This window comes from Bombina bombina, chromosome 1 (assembly GCF_027579735.1).
Source record: "Bombina bombina isolate aBomBom1 chromosome 1, aBomBom1.pri, whole genome shotgun sequence".
Lineage (NCBI taxonomy): Eukaryota > Metazoa > Chordata > Amphibia > Anura > Bombinatoridae > Bombina > Bombina bombina.
The window spans coordinates 1,405,247,619-1,405,267,041 of record NC_069499.1 but is presented as its reverse complement, the minus strand read 5'-3'; the positions used below and the strand labels follow the sequence as shown (position 1 = coordinate 1,405,267,041).

The window sequence follows — 19,423 nt, the reverse complement described above, 5'->3', positions numbered from 1 at the left end:
ATATACAGCAAGGGCATGTGGGATCTCCAAATAAAGCAGGCTTATAAAAACAGAGGATATAAAAAACAAAAACACACAGGAAACAGGTGTGCAGAAAAGAAAAACGATTGAAATTTCTGTGTTGCATATTAAATCAATTGCCTATAAATATTGTTTGTTAATCACAATGGTTGTGAGTGAAACTTAAAAAGTGAGACCAGGAATAAATAAAAGTACAACATACAATTTATTTGTAACAAAATTAACATATTTAACAATAACATACAAATTTGCCTTTGACTAGATCACACGTGAATATTTCATTTTTTTTTATTTCTCAGAAATAGAAATGACTTGTCACATTGTTATGGTACCATATTTAGTCTGCTAAGGATAAAGTCCACATTATACTGGATTTTGCATTAATGCATAGGGATTCTCAGTGCATAGTGAGACAATTTCACAATTCAAACCAAATATTGCAAATAACCACAGATCAGAGCTACTTGGTCAGAATAGTCTCAATCTGTTTGATCCTTGGCATTATTTTACATTCAAGCAATAATATATTATACTAGAATTTACTAACCAACTCTTAAAATATTAAAATGAAATGACCTTTAATTAATATTTTTTGCAGACCTCTTGCAATAGTCACTTTTAAGACTGAAATTACTTGTGACTTAAATTGTACAGCTACGACAAGCACTTGATCTCCATAAATATATTTGTTTTCACTTATGTACTGTTGCCAACCTCAGAATGGCAAATAAATAGTGCTTATAAATGCATCAATTTATATTATAATAATATTTAAATGACATCTTGCAACAAAAAACATTAAAAAAAAAAAAATGTCTCAAATAGATTAAAAAAAATAATGTCTCAATCTTTTTCTTCTTCTTCCAATTCAGGTAGACCATCGTTCTTGCAATTAATAGGCCATCCTTAAAAACAGTTCAGCAGTTCTCTGAAAATCTTTGGTTGCCAGCTCTATTGCATGACACCAACATTGTATAAGGCTGCAGATGCTCATCTGACTGCAACTGATAGAAAGCATGAAAAACAAAATTGGCATTTGTTATAAGAGGACTGAATAGGTGATATATGTAGATGAGAGTACACAATATTTCTTTTTACTTGTTTCCACATGCGTGCATTTATTTTTTTAAAACACAAGCTCTCCACTCTGATGCTGCTCCGAAAAACAACTTCTGTTTTAAATTCCACACTTTTGGGGGACATGCTTTGAGCATCGATGAGACAGGTCTGAAGTAGAAATAAAGATTGTCCAAACTTTCTACTCTCTCCCCCCATTCCTTTTATTATAAAACAGTGTTATCTTGTTTTCAACACAGAAAGGAATGAGTCAAATTTTAAAAAAAAAAGACGGAGTCTTAAGAGATCTGCTAGTGTCAAGCGACATTTACGTGTTCTCATCTGCACTTCTCTGTGTGCATGTTGGAAGGTTAAGAAATGAGCATGAGTGATTTCCAGTTTCCGCCATGCTACTTTGGGAACTGAATGGCAAAAAAGCTGGTGCACTATGGCATCGTGGAGGTTCTTTTACTTTTATTGCTTCCCCGCTACAACTATGAGTGACATCTGGTGTAAGCATGGTCTCTAGTTTTGCAGAGGCAGGACGTAGTTGCGTGGTTGAAGAAGCCATATTGTTTGGTACTAAGAGGATGACACCACAGCTGTTAGTGTTAGGTCCGAAGATGTCCTGTCCTATTGCACTGCTAATGTGATGCAGATCAGCCTGGCTTAAGGGAGGGTTGCAAATAGGGGAGGTGTGCATCCATGTCAAACTCATTGGTGACCACTGAGTCAAGAACTGCATTCTTTCATTGCAACAGCTACAGTTGGTTTCAAGCTCCACCTCAGAAGAAAGGGTCTCTAATGGCTTCATTGCTAAATAACCTCCCATGGAAAGCAACTGATTTTGTGAGCAGCTCCTTGCCTCTGTAATGTTGTTGTTAGGATGCTAGAGAAGATGAGAAAAAGTATTTATTTTTAAACACTTAAAAACAAAATAAAACTATACTGGTTTATTAAAAAGTTGATAAAGCTTTTGCAGCGGAATATGAATACTATAACTTTTGTTCAAAAGCGTCACTTTTTTTAATGTTGTAGCCATGTTTGTCTTTTATATGTTCTGATAACCTCAATAAAAACTTATTTAAAAAAAAATTTTTTTTTTGATAAAACATGTCTAAAGCTTCTGACAACATAACTGGTCTAAAGCAAATACTGACTCAAATTAGTTTATTGTATATAAAATATATAGATCAATAAATATTCCATAAATTGTATCTGTTCTTCTAAATAAAACATAATTCCTTGCTTTAAAAAGGCAGCCTGGTCCTTACCTTGGCTATTTTGTACTGGGGCTCTTCCATATCATAGTCTGAAGACGAAGGTGAGGGGAAGGTGCTGGTAACACTAGGGAACCAAATCTTTAGCATCATCTCGACTTGTAGCAGAGTAACCAAGTAACGTTCACTGAAAATCAGACAGATGACTAATGAGATATAGAATAAAACAACAGACACTGTTTTTTATGTAAAGTGGTTAAAACATTTCAGAATGTTGGTCATAAAACACACATGATATCTTCACTTTCTACACATTCTGGAAGATTATTCTAGCCAATGAAGTTTAATAGTTATCCATCCAAATTGGGGATTTGCACACATATCAAATGGTTGATCAAGAAATCTCTACAAACCAGTCCCATTTTTCTCCAGTTTAGCAAAGTGGCATAGAAGAAGATGAAAAAACAGTGCTTGCAAAAGGAACAAGAGCACCAAAGCAGGAGTAGTAGTTTCACATGTTGAAATGATGAAAGTAATTTAACAGTTAAACATCTGATGTTTATAGAAGCAGCACACAACTCAGGATTTCTAGACAATGTGACATGTGCGAAACCAATGAGAATTACAGTATGGAAGGGCTTCATGACTGGGCAACATACAGAATCTTAATTATAAAAGTTTAAAGAAAAACATGAACTTTTCCAACAAATGCTTCCTCAAAAGCAAAACACTGAAGCAATAAAATGTTATAAAAAGGTATGTAAGGGAGATCATGAGACTGCTTTATACAAAAATGATCCCTCATGACAAGCTGCTCATAAAGTTGCCAGAGATAGAAGATCAGACTGGTAAACACAAAAAGAGTGAAAAAAAGTAACCAAACAAAACAGCCTTTTCTATATTTAGCCAACATAGCAGGAGTGACCTCTTTTTTCCCCAGAATATGTTTTTCACTGAAACTAATCAGCAGCATACCAGTCTTATCCTGCCTTAAATTACCACAGCCCAGCCCCCAAATACCAGGCAATCCCCCCTGAATAAGGCAACCCCAGACATACATATAAGCCTTGTGTGGGCCTTGTTAGTGATGTGCAGCCATTTACCTCTAGGAACATTGAACAATGGGCCCATGTCTTGTTTGCCACAATCATCTTTAGAGAGTATGTGTGCTGTTACTGTAAATTTGTACTGATAGTAGAATAAAGATTTAATATATATATTAGATAAGTGGAGCGGGATAGTAAAGGGTGTGTAATCTTTTGTACCACCTTGTAAAAGAATAACACAATTCAGAAAAGATAAATTTTTTAAGATCCAAAGTAATCCATAATTATTAAAAGCACAACACAGGATCAACACAATGAACTTCAATACTTGCGTACCATTGTCTTAGTGCTTGTGATATCAGACATTTTACTGTGCTCCCCCATAGAAGTTTTTTATGTGAGGGATGCATGCAGATGTTAGTGTGCTATTGTTTGTGCTTGAGGGCTTGTAACCTATGCCTTAGTGTTCAGATCTTTAATCAATTGAAACTTGAAGTGGAAGTTCTGTCTGCAGTAATTTGGTTGTTACTCGCAGTATTCTCCATGATACAGGAGGAAGAGGATATACAAGACAATAGGAAACTGGTGACAAACATAGCGTGGAAACAGCAGCTATTAAATGGAATGATTTTAACACATGGCGCTCAAGTTTTCAATGCCTTAGTTATTGCAAAGCATCCATTGAAGAAACACAGAATGAGATTAGTTGATAGGAAAAAAGTAATCTTAACCAAAAGATAGAGAAAGAATCCTTCTAGGATTAACTGCATGATTATTCTTCATTTTTGCTAAAAAAAAAAAAAAAAAAAAAAAAAAAAAGTGTTGGCCATCAAGAGAAGGGAGAACCAATCACTTGAAAATGTGTGCACTAGAAAGATTCATCCTTGTGGATTCTGGGGTACTTAAAGAACGTAGCACCCACGCGTTTGTTTAGACTAACAACAATGCTTTGTCAATACCTCCTTTATAAGATCACATATAACCAAAAGTAAAAGAAAGAATGTTGGACTCTTAGAATCAGCCTGAAAAAACACACACACACACACACACACAGATATATATATTATATATATATATGCCAGCCTTTTATTAAAACCATCACAAGGGTATCTTCAGATTTTATTAAAATATATCTCAACACATTTTGGCAAAACGGGCCTTTTTCAAGAGCATACAATTAATATATGTCAAAGCTACTCCAACATATTTTGATTTTATGCTCTTGAGAAAGGCCCGTTTCCACTGAGGTGACACAGCGCTGCCACATTTGATATTTCTTGTTTCTGGATAGGGTCTGGGAGAACCGGGGCTGGCAGCGAGCATCTGAAGTGAAGTGCTAACATAGCTTCATACTTTACTGCTATTTACAATTTGTTTCTAGTATCTAAAGAATACTAGCAGGATATTTTTTTATTAAGGATACTAAACACACCATGGTTTAGAATCCTGGGAGAGTACTTTGTTCTATAGTGTTCACTCATAGTGAATTCTCATTAGCTCATGTTGACAATATAATGAGACAATGAAGGGATTAAACATGGGTTTATGTGCTCAATAAAAGGTCATATTAAGTATCAACACTGATGCCATTCTCAGAGAGCCTTAGTGACCACATCAAGTAATACTAACTAGGCATCTGGAGGAGAGGAAGAATAATTTAGATAGAAAACTCTAGAAGGCCATCAGTGAAAACATTTAGAGAACAAGCAAAAAGCCACCATTATGACATTTAAAGTGATGGTAAACTCTCCCCTTTATAAAAACAGATCCGGAATGATAGTTATATTTTAGATGGAGTTTAATTCATCAGTTGTAATAAAGATGTGCTATAACTTAAAAACATTTTAATATACATATGAAATTCAAATACTACGTGCTTCGCTGCACACTTAATCAATTTTTCTGTAAGCTAATGGTTTAAAGGGACATGAAACCCAAATATTTTCTTTCATGATTCAAATAGAACATGTGATTTTAAACAACTTTCCAATTTACTTCTATTATCTCATTTATTTGGTTCTCTTGATATCCTTTGTTGAAGGAGCAGCAATGCACTACTGGTTTCTAACTGAAAAACATGGGTGAGCCAATGACAATCAGTACATATATATGCAACCACCAATCAGCAGCTAAAACCTAGGTTCTTTGCTGCTCCTGAGCTTACCTAGATAAACCTTTCAGCAAAGAATTAAGCTCCATCTAAAATATCTAACATTCTGGATCTATTTTTATAAAGGGGAGAGTTTTCATCACTTTAATGAGTTCCCAATTAGCTATTTTACCTACTGAACAGTATTAAATTGTTTACAAATAGCAATTTACCTTGATTTTAACATTTGAAATAGCTACTTTTGTTTTTTTAAACTGCCACATATACAGAAATTTACAATACCACAGTATTAGCTGTAGAAAAGCTATGCAAACAAGATGGAGCAGCAGAAAACAACATGTCATTAGGACACAAAATATGACAATATAACACACAGTATATCGGTTTTTAAACTCACCCCATTTCTGGCTTCTGCAAGACACCAATTATTCTTTGAATCCGATCCATTGCAACACTTTGCTGAAAGCCGCTTAATCCTGTAAATGGAGCAGATCGTTAGAACTATGTATTCTGAACAAAAATATGTGCATGTTTAGCAGATAACAATGAATACCAGTAAAAAAAAAAAAGTTTACACAATTTAAATAAAAACAGAAACAGAAATTTAAAAGGGCTTTTGAAACTAAGTAATCAAAATAAGTTCTAAAATAAGACAAAAAATAAATAAATATGGTTTTAAATTTTTTGTTGTTAAACAATTGTACTCTTAAATGTTCTGTCAAAACCTTTAAGGGCAAACATTCCTTATGATATTATGCATAGAACCAAATGTACTAGTATCATATTAGTCATAAATATCATCATGTGTATGAACGGATATATTCAGGTATGCATGTATAAACAGATACATTTATCTGTATTAACATGCAACTGTAAGCTAGTATTGCTTTTACAGTATCAAATTACTCATCCTGAAGATTTGTACCTAAGAATTTACTAATTAGAAATTTTAACTTTACCGTTAAAAGGTCCCTAAATATTTTCATAATTGTAATCATAATTTTATTTGTATACATATCCACAAATATCCCTGTTTTATTTAAATATGGTCACAGTGAGTCTCTTGCTTTATAAATATTAGTGGGTTTCAGCCGTAGATCATAGAGATACTGACATGTTTTGAAGAACTGATGTCATATTCCAATTAAATTTGCCGACTGTTTAATGTTAGCTTATTGAGCCTGATTCTTGCTGTCAAAGAGAAACCACACAAAATCTTTGGGGTCTTTTTTAGCATTATTTTGTAATGTAGGTGCGTTTCATTGACATACAGAACCCTGCTTAGCTAGTTAAACAGCTCACAAGCTAATTATTAATACAAAATTGTTTGAGGGACAACACAGTACTCGTGAGACTTCTTAGGTAATCTCACCAGAGCGAAGAGATTTAGATCAAGCCAACTATCACACATATAAATAAAATGTAATTCATATTAGCCAATCTTTAATGTGAACCGTACTTTATCAGTTGGAATTGGTAAAGCGTAAACACACACTCACCCATACAAGGGGCTACTCTCTTGCTATAGCCTACTTGTGTCATGATAAAAAAGTAGGCTAATGGCTATGATGCAAGATGACCACACCTTCATTATAAGCACTGTTGAAGATAGTGCCAAAATAATAAGCCAAACAAAAGTATGATTGCATGGGGTTGGAAAATGTACATACAAATTTAAAATAAAACTCAGTAAGAATATTAAAGAGCTTACTTGAATAGTGTTACATTTGACCAAGACCAACATTTATTCCACAGGACCCACATTTTGACTGCTTTATAGAATGGTGAAACCTCCTTCAATTCTGTTTTTCAAGTAAGATGCAACATTACCCTAGCAATTCTTTTATTTTAGCTATTTTAATAACAAAACAAAAAAACAGACTACTGAGCAGCTAGAAAAGTATGGCCAAAAGTATGCGGACACCCCACTAATTATTGTGTTCAGATATTTCAGCTCCATTGCCAACAGGCGCATAAAATCAAGAACATAGCCATAAAATATTCAAAGACAAATATTGGCAATACAACAGGTCATACTGAAGAGCTCAGTGACTTTAATGTGGCGCTGTCATAGTTAGTTTTTGAAATTTCTGTCAGTCAACTGCAAGTGCCATTACTGTAAAGTGTCTAAGAGTAACACCAGCCCAGCCACAAAGAGGTAAGACCATGCAAACTCACAGGAGTGGAGCCACTGAGTGCTGAAGTGCATAGCTCATAAAAATTGCCAGTTTCATCCCTCACTACAAGAGTCACAAATCACCTCTGGAAGCAACATCAGCACAAGAACTGTATCTGGAGTCACGTGAAATGGGTTTCAATGGCCAAACAGCTGTGCACAAGCCTCATATTAACATGTGCAATGCCAAGCACTTACTGGAGGGGTGTACAGAATGGTGCCACTCAAGCCTAGATCAATGGAAGTGTCCTCTGGAGAGATAAATCATGCATCACTATCTGTCAGTTTGACAGAAAAAAAATCTGGTGTGGCGAATGGAAAGAGAATTGCATCAACTGGAATATATATTGTCCACTGTTAAGTTTTGTGAAGGAGGAATAATGGGCTGTGGCTATTTAGGTTAGGCCCCTTAGTTCCAGTAAAGTATAATTTTAAAGGAACACTGTGAAATTATATATATATATATATATATAAAAACTTTGCAATATACTTTCATCAATTAGTTTGCCCCCTTTTCCTGTAATTCTATTCTGAAATTGTAAGCATTTCAATCCTTTAGAAATGGAAGTGCAGAACACTATTATATTCCACACAGCCATTGACTGCACACTCTAGTGACCTATTTATAACTGTCCTTAATTGAGCAAAGCAGAGAAGGCAACCTAAGTTACAAGATGACATTACCCATTGTTTTATAGACACTAAAACTTTAAATTTATTTTGTCAATATTTAAACAGCTAATGCAACTTTAAAAAAAAATACATCTACATGCTATTCTCAGACTAATCTTTTCTTAGAAAGCATTGTTCTATCTAGCATATATTAAGTGTTTAATGTCCCTTTAATGCTACATGATACAAAGACTTTGTAAACAATTGACTAGTTCCAAGTTTGAGGCAACAGGGGGAAGATCCTTTCATGTAAGAGTGTGAGAGACAGAGAGGTATGTAGAATAATCCAAACCGGATCCAGGAATACATATTTAGGAGTTATGGCCCTCAGGTTGAATCAAGACCTATAAAATGCTCAGAAACAATTAAAGATAAAACTTGCTTTATTGGCTGGTATGTTCAGCTTCGCACATAAAAATAATTCAATTTTATATTAGAAGGGGCTTTGATTTTAATAGAAGGATTAATTGGTTTCCAGGGAAAACATGGTTCTTACATTGCTTAACCAACCCTGACTTGACATTCTATAGAATCAAACTTACTGCAACTGAATGATCAATACCTCATAAAAGCTCCCTGCCAGCAACTCTGTACAAGGTCCGCTTAGTTAAATGGATTTCCCAGCAAGGAGTGGCTAGGAATGGAAGCAGGAAACGCATACAAAGTGCTCACTATGACTTTTACGCCAATAATTTAGACACAAGGAATGTAGATAAGAAAAATAGTTACATCACTTTTAGCTGCATCAGCCACAAAAGCGGGATTTTTTTTTTTAAATAAGTCAGACAGCCAAGCATGAGAATATGTCCTAATCCCCTTTTTCAGGGGCAATACTGTCTGTTCTTACCACATTTAACCCATTAGAGAAACAGATTTCCCTACTTAACACAATAATGTGAGCTGAGCTATAAAACATTACCTATTTAAACCAAAGAAAAGGGAAGATATAGTTTAAATGTTACCTACCATCTTTTTTATTAAAAAAGCCACTATTTACATTTTTCCATTAGAAATACTACAATTTATGGGGTAGATTTATCATAGATTCTTCATTTTGGACCACCCACGAAGAGGGCTTGCGACGGTCGGAGGAAATGCTGGAGCAGCTGTCAAGATTAAAAGGTAAGTATTTGAACAAAACAAGTGAAATGTAAAGTTTGATGAATTAAAGTGCCCCTATTTTCAATAGGATTATTAAAAAATGGGCACCGATTCTTCAAACATTACCTTCACTTTAATCCAAAATTATTTGGATCTTGGAATAGTTCGGAACACATTTATATTTGCATCTTGGGACAACTTAGAGAGGGGATGGGACTAAGTGTAAACAACAATATCTTATGCCATTTAGGCAATATTTATAATACAGCTTCTACGTGCAACCAAAAGTAGTCTATTTCATTTTTATAACTTTTGTATACATAGTACCCTAAGAAACTATAGTACTATAATCAGAAAGGTAATAATTGTTGCTTTAAATAGACTATCATTTGCATATTAGAACAAAAAACCCAAAAATGTAGGCAGAGAAGATTTTGACTTAATAGATGGGGAAAATGGTAAAATTTTAATTATTTTATAAAAAATTAATAATAAAAAAATAAATTGATTTCAAAATAATTCTGGATTTGTACTTGTGTGCATGTATGAAGCACTGAGATTGGAAGCAATACGTAAAAAAGGATTAATTGAACTGTATCGACTCTATACCAGATCTAGAGATTGGAAGCAATATTTTATATTATTTTAATATTTCTAAGTAGTGCCAATAGTGATAGTAAGAGTTTAAAGACAAATCTACTCCAACCGCCCAGTTCTACATCCAACTTGATAGCAAACAGAAAATGCCTGCTGAACCTAAAGTACAAGGAGCTACTACTCGCTCTTAGCGCTGCAGAATCTGTTGAAACTCTACAAATAACTAATAATAATCAGAAAAAAGTTCTTCATTTAAAAACAGAATTCTAGGGTGCTGCCAAAATGTTTTAATGTCCGACTTTGGTGCAACTTTAAACGTACAAATGTGAACGTTATAACTGCATGCCTGCTTGGTTAATCCTCTTGACTTAATTTAATGAGATCGATTTATCAAAGGCTTTCGCCAGCCTTTGATCCCCCCTAAGGCTGCAGGTTCTCACACGAGAACCTGCTCGTCGTATTTAACAAGCAGCGGTCATCAGGCTTCCCTAACCTTTCACCACCTCTAAGTTGTCAAAATTCGATCTCCGCCGTCTAGTCTGACCGAGGGTGATTGGCTGTGTGAGGGATTGCACGCGAGCGCAAAATAGTGCTTGTGTGCAATGGTAGATTCCTCCGGAGAAGTTCGCCCCACCAGAGGCTAGCTGCGGCGGAAAGGGGCACGGATTTGTGCCCCTGTCGGCCTAAAATGTTGCCTTTACAAGAACTTTGAAGCCTGTCACAGACATTTGGACTTGTATAGCAAGCAAGGTGAAAAGCCGTTGTTATTTGAGGTCCTGACAGGTAGCAATTTCTGAATGAAAATAAGATACAGAAATCAGGAACTCCCTTCCACTAGGCCGCACCTCACCCTCGTTGGCTGTGCAGATTTCTGTGACTTATGGTTCCAAGCCCCAAGGCGTATAAAGAAGAATTGATTCTGTTGTGAAGGCAGAGGATGGTCACACCAAATATTGATTTGATTTAGATTTTTCTTCTGTTCACTTAATTAGTATTTCTATCAATTAACAAAATGCAAAGTAACATTTCTATTTTTGAAAGCATTCTTACTTGCACATAATTGTGTTAATCCCCTGCAAAGGGGTTAAAAACATAGCTTAACGGGACACTGAACCTTAATTTTTTTTATTTCATGATTCAGATACAGCATGCAATTTTAAGCAACTTTCTAATTTACCCTTATTATCAATTTTTCTTCATTATCTTGCTATCTTTATTTGAAAATCATGATTGTAAATCTTAGCAGCCAGCCCATTTTTGGTTCAGCACCATGGATAGCGCTTGCTTATTGGAGGCTGACATTTACCCACCAATAAGCAAGCATAACCCAGGTTCTCAAACAAAAATGGGCCGGCTCCTATGCATCACATTCCTGCTTTTTAAATAAAGATAGCAAGAGAACTAAGAAAAATTGATAATAGGAGTAAATTGGAAAGTTGCATGCTCTATCTGAATCATGAAAGAACAAAAATTGTGTTTAGTGTCCCTTTAAATCAGCTCCGAGCAGCAATACACTACTGGGAGCTAGCTGAGAAACCCCCCAATTACCAGCTAACTCCCAGTAGTACATTGTTGCTCCTGGGCCTACCTATATATGCTTCTCAACAAATTATACAAAAAGAAAAAAGTAAACTTGAAAAGAGGTAAATGTAATGTGTAGTAGAAAATATTGTAGAAAAGCAGTTTGAAACCTTCAGAATTCAGGTAATACCAAAGAACTGTGATTACATAAGCACAATGGGCTAACAAGTGATAATTTCATTCTGACTGTGCTCAAGTAGAATATGCTACATTTCCATCCATTAAGGTTTTAAAATAAAGCTACAGTTGGCAGCAACTATTAGCTACCAGAACATGGAATTAAGTTTGAGGTTTTTAACTACATTATGAAGGCCTATAAGCCTACCTAGGTATACTTTTCAACAAATGATACCAAAAGAACAAAGTCGTTTTTCTACAATAACTAAGTTGACAAGTCAATTAAAAATACATGCGCTATTTGAAACATGAAAGTTTCATTTTAGATTAATGTAATTGTAAGCAACATATTACAATATATGGGTTTGTGAAATTTTAGAGGGGCCATATTTCAGAGAAGAAAAAAAATAAAAAATAAAAATATATATGTTGAAATTACAAAAACAATGGTGTACTGTGCTAGCAATAAGAAATGTGTACAATAGCTTTCATGTTAAATCCAAAGAATACTAGTCAAAATACCAGAACACGCTAGTGGGCAATAATTCAAATTGAAAATCAAATTCAGATTGCTCAAAAATATTTCCTGTGAACAAACTAAATGCAGGTTCTCAAGGAAACACGTGTGTTAACCGGCAGCATACAAAGGAAACACAATCTTTGTTACATAACTTACTTAAACCACCTGCTATAGATGAATTGTCAGAACATTGTAAAATGGATTAACTGAAACCTCTGTAATCCATCACTAATGTATGCATGTAGATGGTCAGTGGCAGCTTAAAAACAAACACTATAGACTTTATTTAGAGATAATGTACATTATATTAGCCTTAAGTTCCTATAAGGTCATTGCATTTAGTGATAAACAATGTACATAGCTGTTTACCACTAGTTTGCAGATCCCTCGTCTTTGTCTAACTAGTGGCACAATCATTGTGACTGACCCGTTTGTTCTCAAGTAAGGAACGCTCAATATCTGCCCAGCTAAGGGATATGTAAGGAGTAAATATTCTTGCAGTCTTATTTGTTCAAATTATTTCTTCTAAATATGAGTTTTTAACACATTTATCCAACACTGTATGAATGTAAACATGGCAAGTTGAGTTCATGAAAATAATTTACCTTTGTCGTAACGCCCTTTCTTCAGGCCATTTAAAAGATCAGTTAGTGGTTTGATGAAACCTTGAAGTTCTTGACACTAGAAAATAAAAAAAGCAAAAACACATTAACGACACAGACAAGCATCTGAAAAGACCATGCTTATTTTTTTTTTTAATGAAGTTCATTAGCCCCATTAGTGACCAAAACACTTTTCAATTTTCTAACCATTTGGGGCCAGAGCTATTTTTACATTTCTGCAGTGTTTGTGTTTAGCTGTAATTTTCCTCTTACTCATTTACTGTACCCACACATATTATATACCGTTTTTCTCCCCATTAAATGGACTTTCTAAAGATACCATTATTTTTCATCATATCTTATATTTTATAAAAAAAAAAAAAAAAAAAAACACACTTTTTCTAACTTTGACCCCCAAAATCTGTTACACATCTACAACCACCAAAAAACACCCATGCTAAAAAGTTTCTAAATTTTGTCCTGAGTTTAGAAATACCCAATATTTACATGTTCTTTGTAAGTTAAAGGGCAATAAATACAAGTAGCACGTTGCTATTTCCAAACCATTTTTTTTTTTTCAAAATTAGTGATAGTTATATTGGGACACTGATATCTGTCAGGAATCCAAGAATAACCCTTCACATGTATATATTTTGTTTTAGTAGACAACTTAAAGTATTGATCTAGGCCCATTTTGGTATATTTCATGCCACTATTTCACCGCCAAATGCGATCAAATTAAAAAAAAAAAGTTTCTTTTTTCACAAACTTTAGGTTTCTCACTGAAATTATCCCCAAGGCAGAACATGCAGTGATCTGAGATGTCATCGCAGAAAATGCATCATGTCTGCAGAAAGAACAGGGCACATGCAGGAACTTTATGCACTTTAACTTTGCAGTGCTGCTCTACATTAGACTGTTCTCTTCAAACAGAGCTGTAACCTGGCTGCACTGTGTAAGTGCATCTAGAGCAAAGTACTGTTTGAAGTGAGCAGTCCATTGATTGTTGACTGGCTCTCAGATTTTTTTCAAACCTGCCTCTTTGCCTTTCCCAGTCTGTAAGACATTCGTATCAGCAATGCACCTTTTTTATTACTACATTTATATGCTCAACTAAGAGAAAAGGAAACAAGTTTATTTACAATATATTTTTTTGTCTGCAGCTAATTTGCAGAGATCAAGAAACATACATACTCCTGACCATTTCTAGATATGCTCTTCAAAAAAGAATGAAGAGAACAAAGTAAATTTGATAGGTTCCCCCCCCCCCCCTTCTTATTAAATGATTGACAATCTAAACATACCTTCTGTGCAAATATGCGGTCTCCTTCAGACTTAGGCAGGTTAAGTTCTGATCTCTGTGCCCACCAAACAGTAGGTAAATCCGCCTCTTGCTTTCGCTGCCTTTTAAGCCCATGGGACACTTCTTTTTTAACTCCATCTGAGTCCTTTTTGTTATCAAGATGTGAGCCCCTGCCTGTGAGTTTACTCTGGCTGGGACAGGAGATCATACCCATTTCTTGTAGATATTTACAATACTGACTAGGTCTTTGCTGGAAATATGACTTTCGTGCTTGATATTCATTCTCCAAACGTATTAATGCCGGGTGGTCTGTACTACTCAGGTGGGAATTAGGGAGCAAGTTGTTGTTCCCATACACTTCTCCTGTACTGTGTGCCTCATCCAAACCTGAGTGTAAGGCATCAAAATCATCATAGCTGGCATTTTCCTGGTTGTCACTGGGTGTGCTGCTACCACCAAGAGAGTAAAATGAATCACACGATGACAGAAAATCAGAGGAGTCTGTATCTGCCATGACAGAAATAAGAGGCTGTGGGAAAAAAAAGCAAAATCATCATAATGGAGAATAGAAGGAATAGCAAGCTAACGAATTATATTTTAATTAAAATACTTATTAATGGTATAGAAAGGCCAAAATTGAAATGAGCAAGGATACATTTCAGTTTTAAAAAGAAACATTTCTGCTATATATTTGCATTACCAAAAATGCTTCTGTAAAGTAGTTTGATTAGCATTTGCCTTTATATAACAGCAAAGCAAAACAACCTGAGGCACACTGTAACAAAATGCTGTCAGCCTACTGTGCATGTGCAGAAACACACTAAGTCCCTGGTGGGGGGGGGGGGGGGTTATGCATTATGTAATAAGGAGATCAAATTGCTAAATTACAAGAGAAAGCAATATCTTTTAGTAATCCCATAGCGGAGAAGTCAAGTAGCCGCCTATGCAACACAAGAATACAGGGTGTGGGCAGACAGCAATGCTCAAGACACCTGACATACAAGTCTACAAGTTCCTTCACATGTGCAAAACAAGTTAAAGGGACAGTGTAGTCACACACACATATATATATATATATGAAACGTTTCTCAAAATTGTGTTTGTGTGTGTGTAATGTTCCATATACACGTAACTAACTCATGGATTAAACAAAAAGGTGCTAGACAAAGTTGTTTTCAGTACTATGCTATTTTTTAACAGAGGCAGACCCTAATATTGTTACACCTACTATAACAAACACCAACTGAATGAAGAGTAACATTTTAGACACAATTCATAAATTTTGCTTAAAGGGACACTAAACCCAACTTTTTTATTTCACGATTCAAAAAGAGCATGCAATTTTAAGCAACTTCCTAATTTACTCCTATTATCAATTTTTCTTCGTTCTCTTGATATCTTTATTTGAAAATCAGGATTTTTTTATTTATTTTTTTAAATCTTAGCAGCCAGCTTATTTTAGGTTCAGCACCATGGATAGCGCTTGCTTATTGGAGGCTGACATTTACCCACCAATAAGCAAGCATAACCCAGGTTCTCAACCAAAAATGGACCGACTTCTATGCATCACATTCCTGCTTTTTAAATAAAGATAGCAAGAGAACGAAGACAATTTGATAATAGGAGTAAATTATATAAAGTTGCTTAAAATTGTATGCTCTATCTGAATCATTAAAGAAATAAAATTGTGTTTAGTGTCCCTTTAAAGGGCCATTCTATGGGAAAAAATACATGCAAATGGGGTTAAACCCCTAGCTAAAGCGCTGCTGGGCAGCCAGAGTACTTACTGTTGGTTCACAGCAGAAAATGCAATGAATTATGAAAAAAAAAGTTTGGGTTTTATGTCCCTTTAAGCAATAACACACCCCCAACCTATAAAATAAATCCCTTTAGCACCACTAGTACCAAAGCAAGAAAAAACACTAGTTTCTGATTAACTTTATGTCAACATCATTAATTTCTGTGGATTGTGGTTATTTAAATAAAAAAAAAAAAAATACTATTGACATTCAGCATCTCCTCTACAGTTCCTTTTGCCCCTTTATAAATTTGCTATTGCTCACTTTATTCTAGAGCATGACAATGTTGCACAAATTCTATGAACCAGCCCCCCAATAAGGGATTGCTGCTAGAAACGTACATGCAACATTCATTTAAAGGGATAGAAAGGCCAAAAATGAAATGTGCATGGGTGCATTTCACTTTGAAATAGAACCATTTTTGCAATGTACTTTTATTAAGCAAAAATGCTCCTAGTAAAAAAAGATATTATTGTTTTTCAACAGCAGACGCACATATCCTGTGCAGAGCTGACCATTGCTTCTATTAAAAGGTCATTTGTGTCATACAAATCTGACTGAGTTGTGGTGTTTGACTACTGATGCACAGGCCCTATCACGAGATATGTGCGTATGCCACAGAAAAACAGTAATAAACTTTTACAAGAAGCATTTTTGCTCATGGACGTATATTGCAAAAACGCTTCTACTTCAAAGTTAAATGCACCCATGCACTTTTCAATTTTGACTGTTTCATCCCTTTAATTGGCAGACACACACAGGAGCAACAAGGAGTTGTATCGCTGCTGTGTGGAAAGGTCAAATATATTAACGCACAAAATGCTTAATTAACTTCCTAGTCTAAATTACATATTTAAACTGAATACAACCTGATCAAAGCTTCTATATAAACAGAGAGAAAAAAAATGTACAAAAAGGGGGTCTGATGAAGGGAGAAACAAGCTTTTGTATTACTCCTGTGCATTGGCATGACACTTGTCGTATTTATGTTTGCAGACGGATTACAGGACCCGGAGGTCTGATCTGATGTGGGTGGTTGACAGAGTGGCTGCAGGACCATGGGTCCGATGATTTATGCCACTAAAAAAGGGAGCTGCAGGGCCATGGTGTCTGATCTGCTGTATGTCACTGACAAAGGGGATTGCAGGACCATGGGGTCTATTCTGATGCATGTAACTGACAGAGATGGTTGCAGAACCATGGAGTCTGATCTAAAGTATTTCACTGACAGAGGGCGCTGAAGAAACATGGGGTCTTATCTAATGTATCCCACTGACAGGAGATTGCAGGACCATGGGGCCTATTATGATACACGTAACACACAGAGAGGGTAGCATTAACATGGGTTTGATATATAACACCAGAGGGAGCTGCAGGACAGTGGGTCTGATCTGATGAGTACCGCTTACAGAGGGGGCTACAGGACCATGGGGTCTGTTCTAATGTATCCCACTGACAGGAGATTGCAGGACCATGGGGCCTATTATGATACACGTAACACACAGAGAGGGTAGCATTAACATGGGTTTGATATATGACACCAGAGGGAGCTGCAGGACAGTGGGTCTGATCTGATGAGTACCGCTTACAGAGGGGGCTACAGGACCATGGGGTCTGTTCTAATGTATCCCACTGACAGGAGATTGCAGGACCATGGGGCCTATTATGATACACGTAACACACAGAGAGGGTAGCATTAACATGGGTTTGATATGACACCAGAGGGAGCTGCAGGACAGTGGGTCTGATCTGATGAGTACCGCTTACAGAGGGGGCTACAGGACAATGGGGTCTGTTCTAATGTAAAGATACAACCGACGGGGAGTGCAGAAGCATGGAATATGATCTGATGTAAATATATAACTGACAGAGGTGTCAACATGGCTATGGGGTATGATTGAATTTAGGCTAACAAAGGGAGCTTCAGAAGAACAGGGTATTATCTGTGTGGCTGACAAAGGGGTTGCAAGGCTTTTAAAATGACTGTTCCTAGAGTTTATAAGATATGATATAAGTATAGGCTGCAAAGTCAGGAGTGATGACATTTTCTTTGTGTTTTACTCACAGTCTTATCTGAGGTCTATTCGCAACCCCACCTCCCAAAGCTGATTATCCTGTATTTTTATGGAAGACCGCTAAAAATCCTACATACTGTCCCTGTGTAACCTATATGCCTTCTACTATTCTATACCTACAGTTAAGCTTTCATGAGAAAATTATCCGCCTATAAATTTAACCAATATCCATTGTCACCATAATCTTTTGCACGCTTTCCTACATACGTGGATTACATCTGAATATATATCCCATCAAATAATATAAAATAATATAAAGCCAGTAATGTCTATTTTAGTTACAAAATAATACAGAACTAGTAAGGATATTTAAAAATGTACACTTTTTGGGGCAGGGGGCTAAAACCAGAGTATTTGAATGAGAATCACTAACCAGTATATTTACTTCATTGTCTCCTACTGTGTAACATACCAATTGTGTAGATAGCTGTTCTATTTACACGGGCATCTTAGCTTTGACATGATGTAGACACCACAATACTGCCTTAAGCAAGAGATCCTATATCTTTAGTCAGGGAGAGCAGAGGCATGCATCATTTATTTTAGAATCCAGACAAAAAAAAAGGGTATCTGTAAATAAACGTGGGTTGTATAATGTGTAACCTTAGATGCCTTAAATAAAATTATAGGATCCATAGCTGTGTCTGGCAAAAAAATGGTATATAGCAAATAATGATGCATACATTTTACATCTGCTAATTTCATGTTTACAATCGCGGGTAATGCAGAAAATGGAACTAAATATATAAAACACTAATGCTGTGAAAATACTCAAAATGAGAGAAAGCACAAAAAATGAGCCAAAGCCCAACTAGCATACTCACCAATTTCAGTATATGGGTACTTCGAACCCTTATAGTGTTTTCTATTCGTAACCGCAAATATATGCAGCTCAGCTATTACAGTCAAATATTGTTCTGTGTTTCACAATCAGATGCCAGCAGTTCTGTATACGACCATTGCTTTGTTCATTATATAGGTATATATGTGTGCTCCTATTTTCTACGAGTTATAAGGTCTCACAGCACATCAAGCTTCTGTCCGCTCTGCCACCGTGTTACCTCTCTAAGAGCTATGCCTTGCTCAAGTTCCTTCACTGTGTGTAAGTTATTCTCTTGTGATCCTCTGTTCATCACTCGCATGCAGACACGTGAATCCCTGCACGTGCCTCCCCCTGTGCACTCGTGCCCGGGCTGTCATTGGCTAGTATCTTACGCCCTCTGACGTTGGGAAGAAAGGCTTACAGTCTGTCATTGGCTTTTTGTGAGCCGAAGGCGTGGTTCCAGGAGGAACATGGGTTGGCCCCGCCTTCACATGTGTGGTTGGTGTGCTCGTGCCCGGCCTGCTATTGGTTAGCCTCTTACACCATCAGACTTGGGCACATGGACTTTATAGACAGGAATTGGCTTTCTGCGTGGCAGGAGGAA

The 19,423-nt window shown here is 36.0% G+C and overlaps 1 protein-coding gene across 2 annotated transcripts; it reads right to left on the bottom strand.

Annotated features, from left to right (window-relative positions):
- Positions 1 to 207: 207 nt before the first annotated feature.
- On the bottom strand, positions 208 to 19,171 carry CIART (circadian associated repressor of transcription). 2 transcript variants are annotated; one of them, XM_053705187.1, is made up of 6 exons: positions 18,821 to 19,171; positions 14,124 to 14,651; positions 12,823 to 12,898; positions 5,851 to 5,929; positions 2,352 to 2,484; positions 208 to 1,966 (listed from the first exon to the last, which is right to left on the bottom strand). In XM_053705187.1, exons 2-6 carry the CDS (start codon positions 14,634 to 14,636, stop codon positions 1,406 to 1,408), a joined length of 1,362 nt encoding a protein of 453 aa, XP_053561162.1. In that variant the 5' UTR covers positions 14,637 to 14,651; positions 18,821 to 19,171; the 3' UTR covers positions 208 to 1,405. The 2 variants fall into 2 exon arrangements, with proteins under 2 accessions (XP_053561162.1, XP_053561164.1); XM_053705189.1 differs by lacking the exon at positions 18,821 to 19,171 and adding an exon at positions 14,823 to 14,951.
- Positions 19,172 to 19,423: the final 252 nt, after the last annotated feature.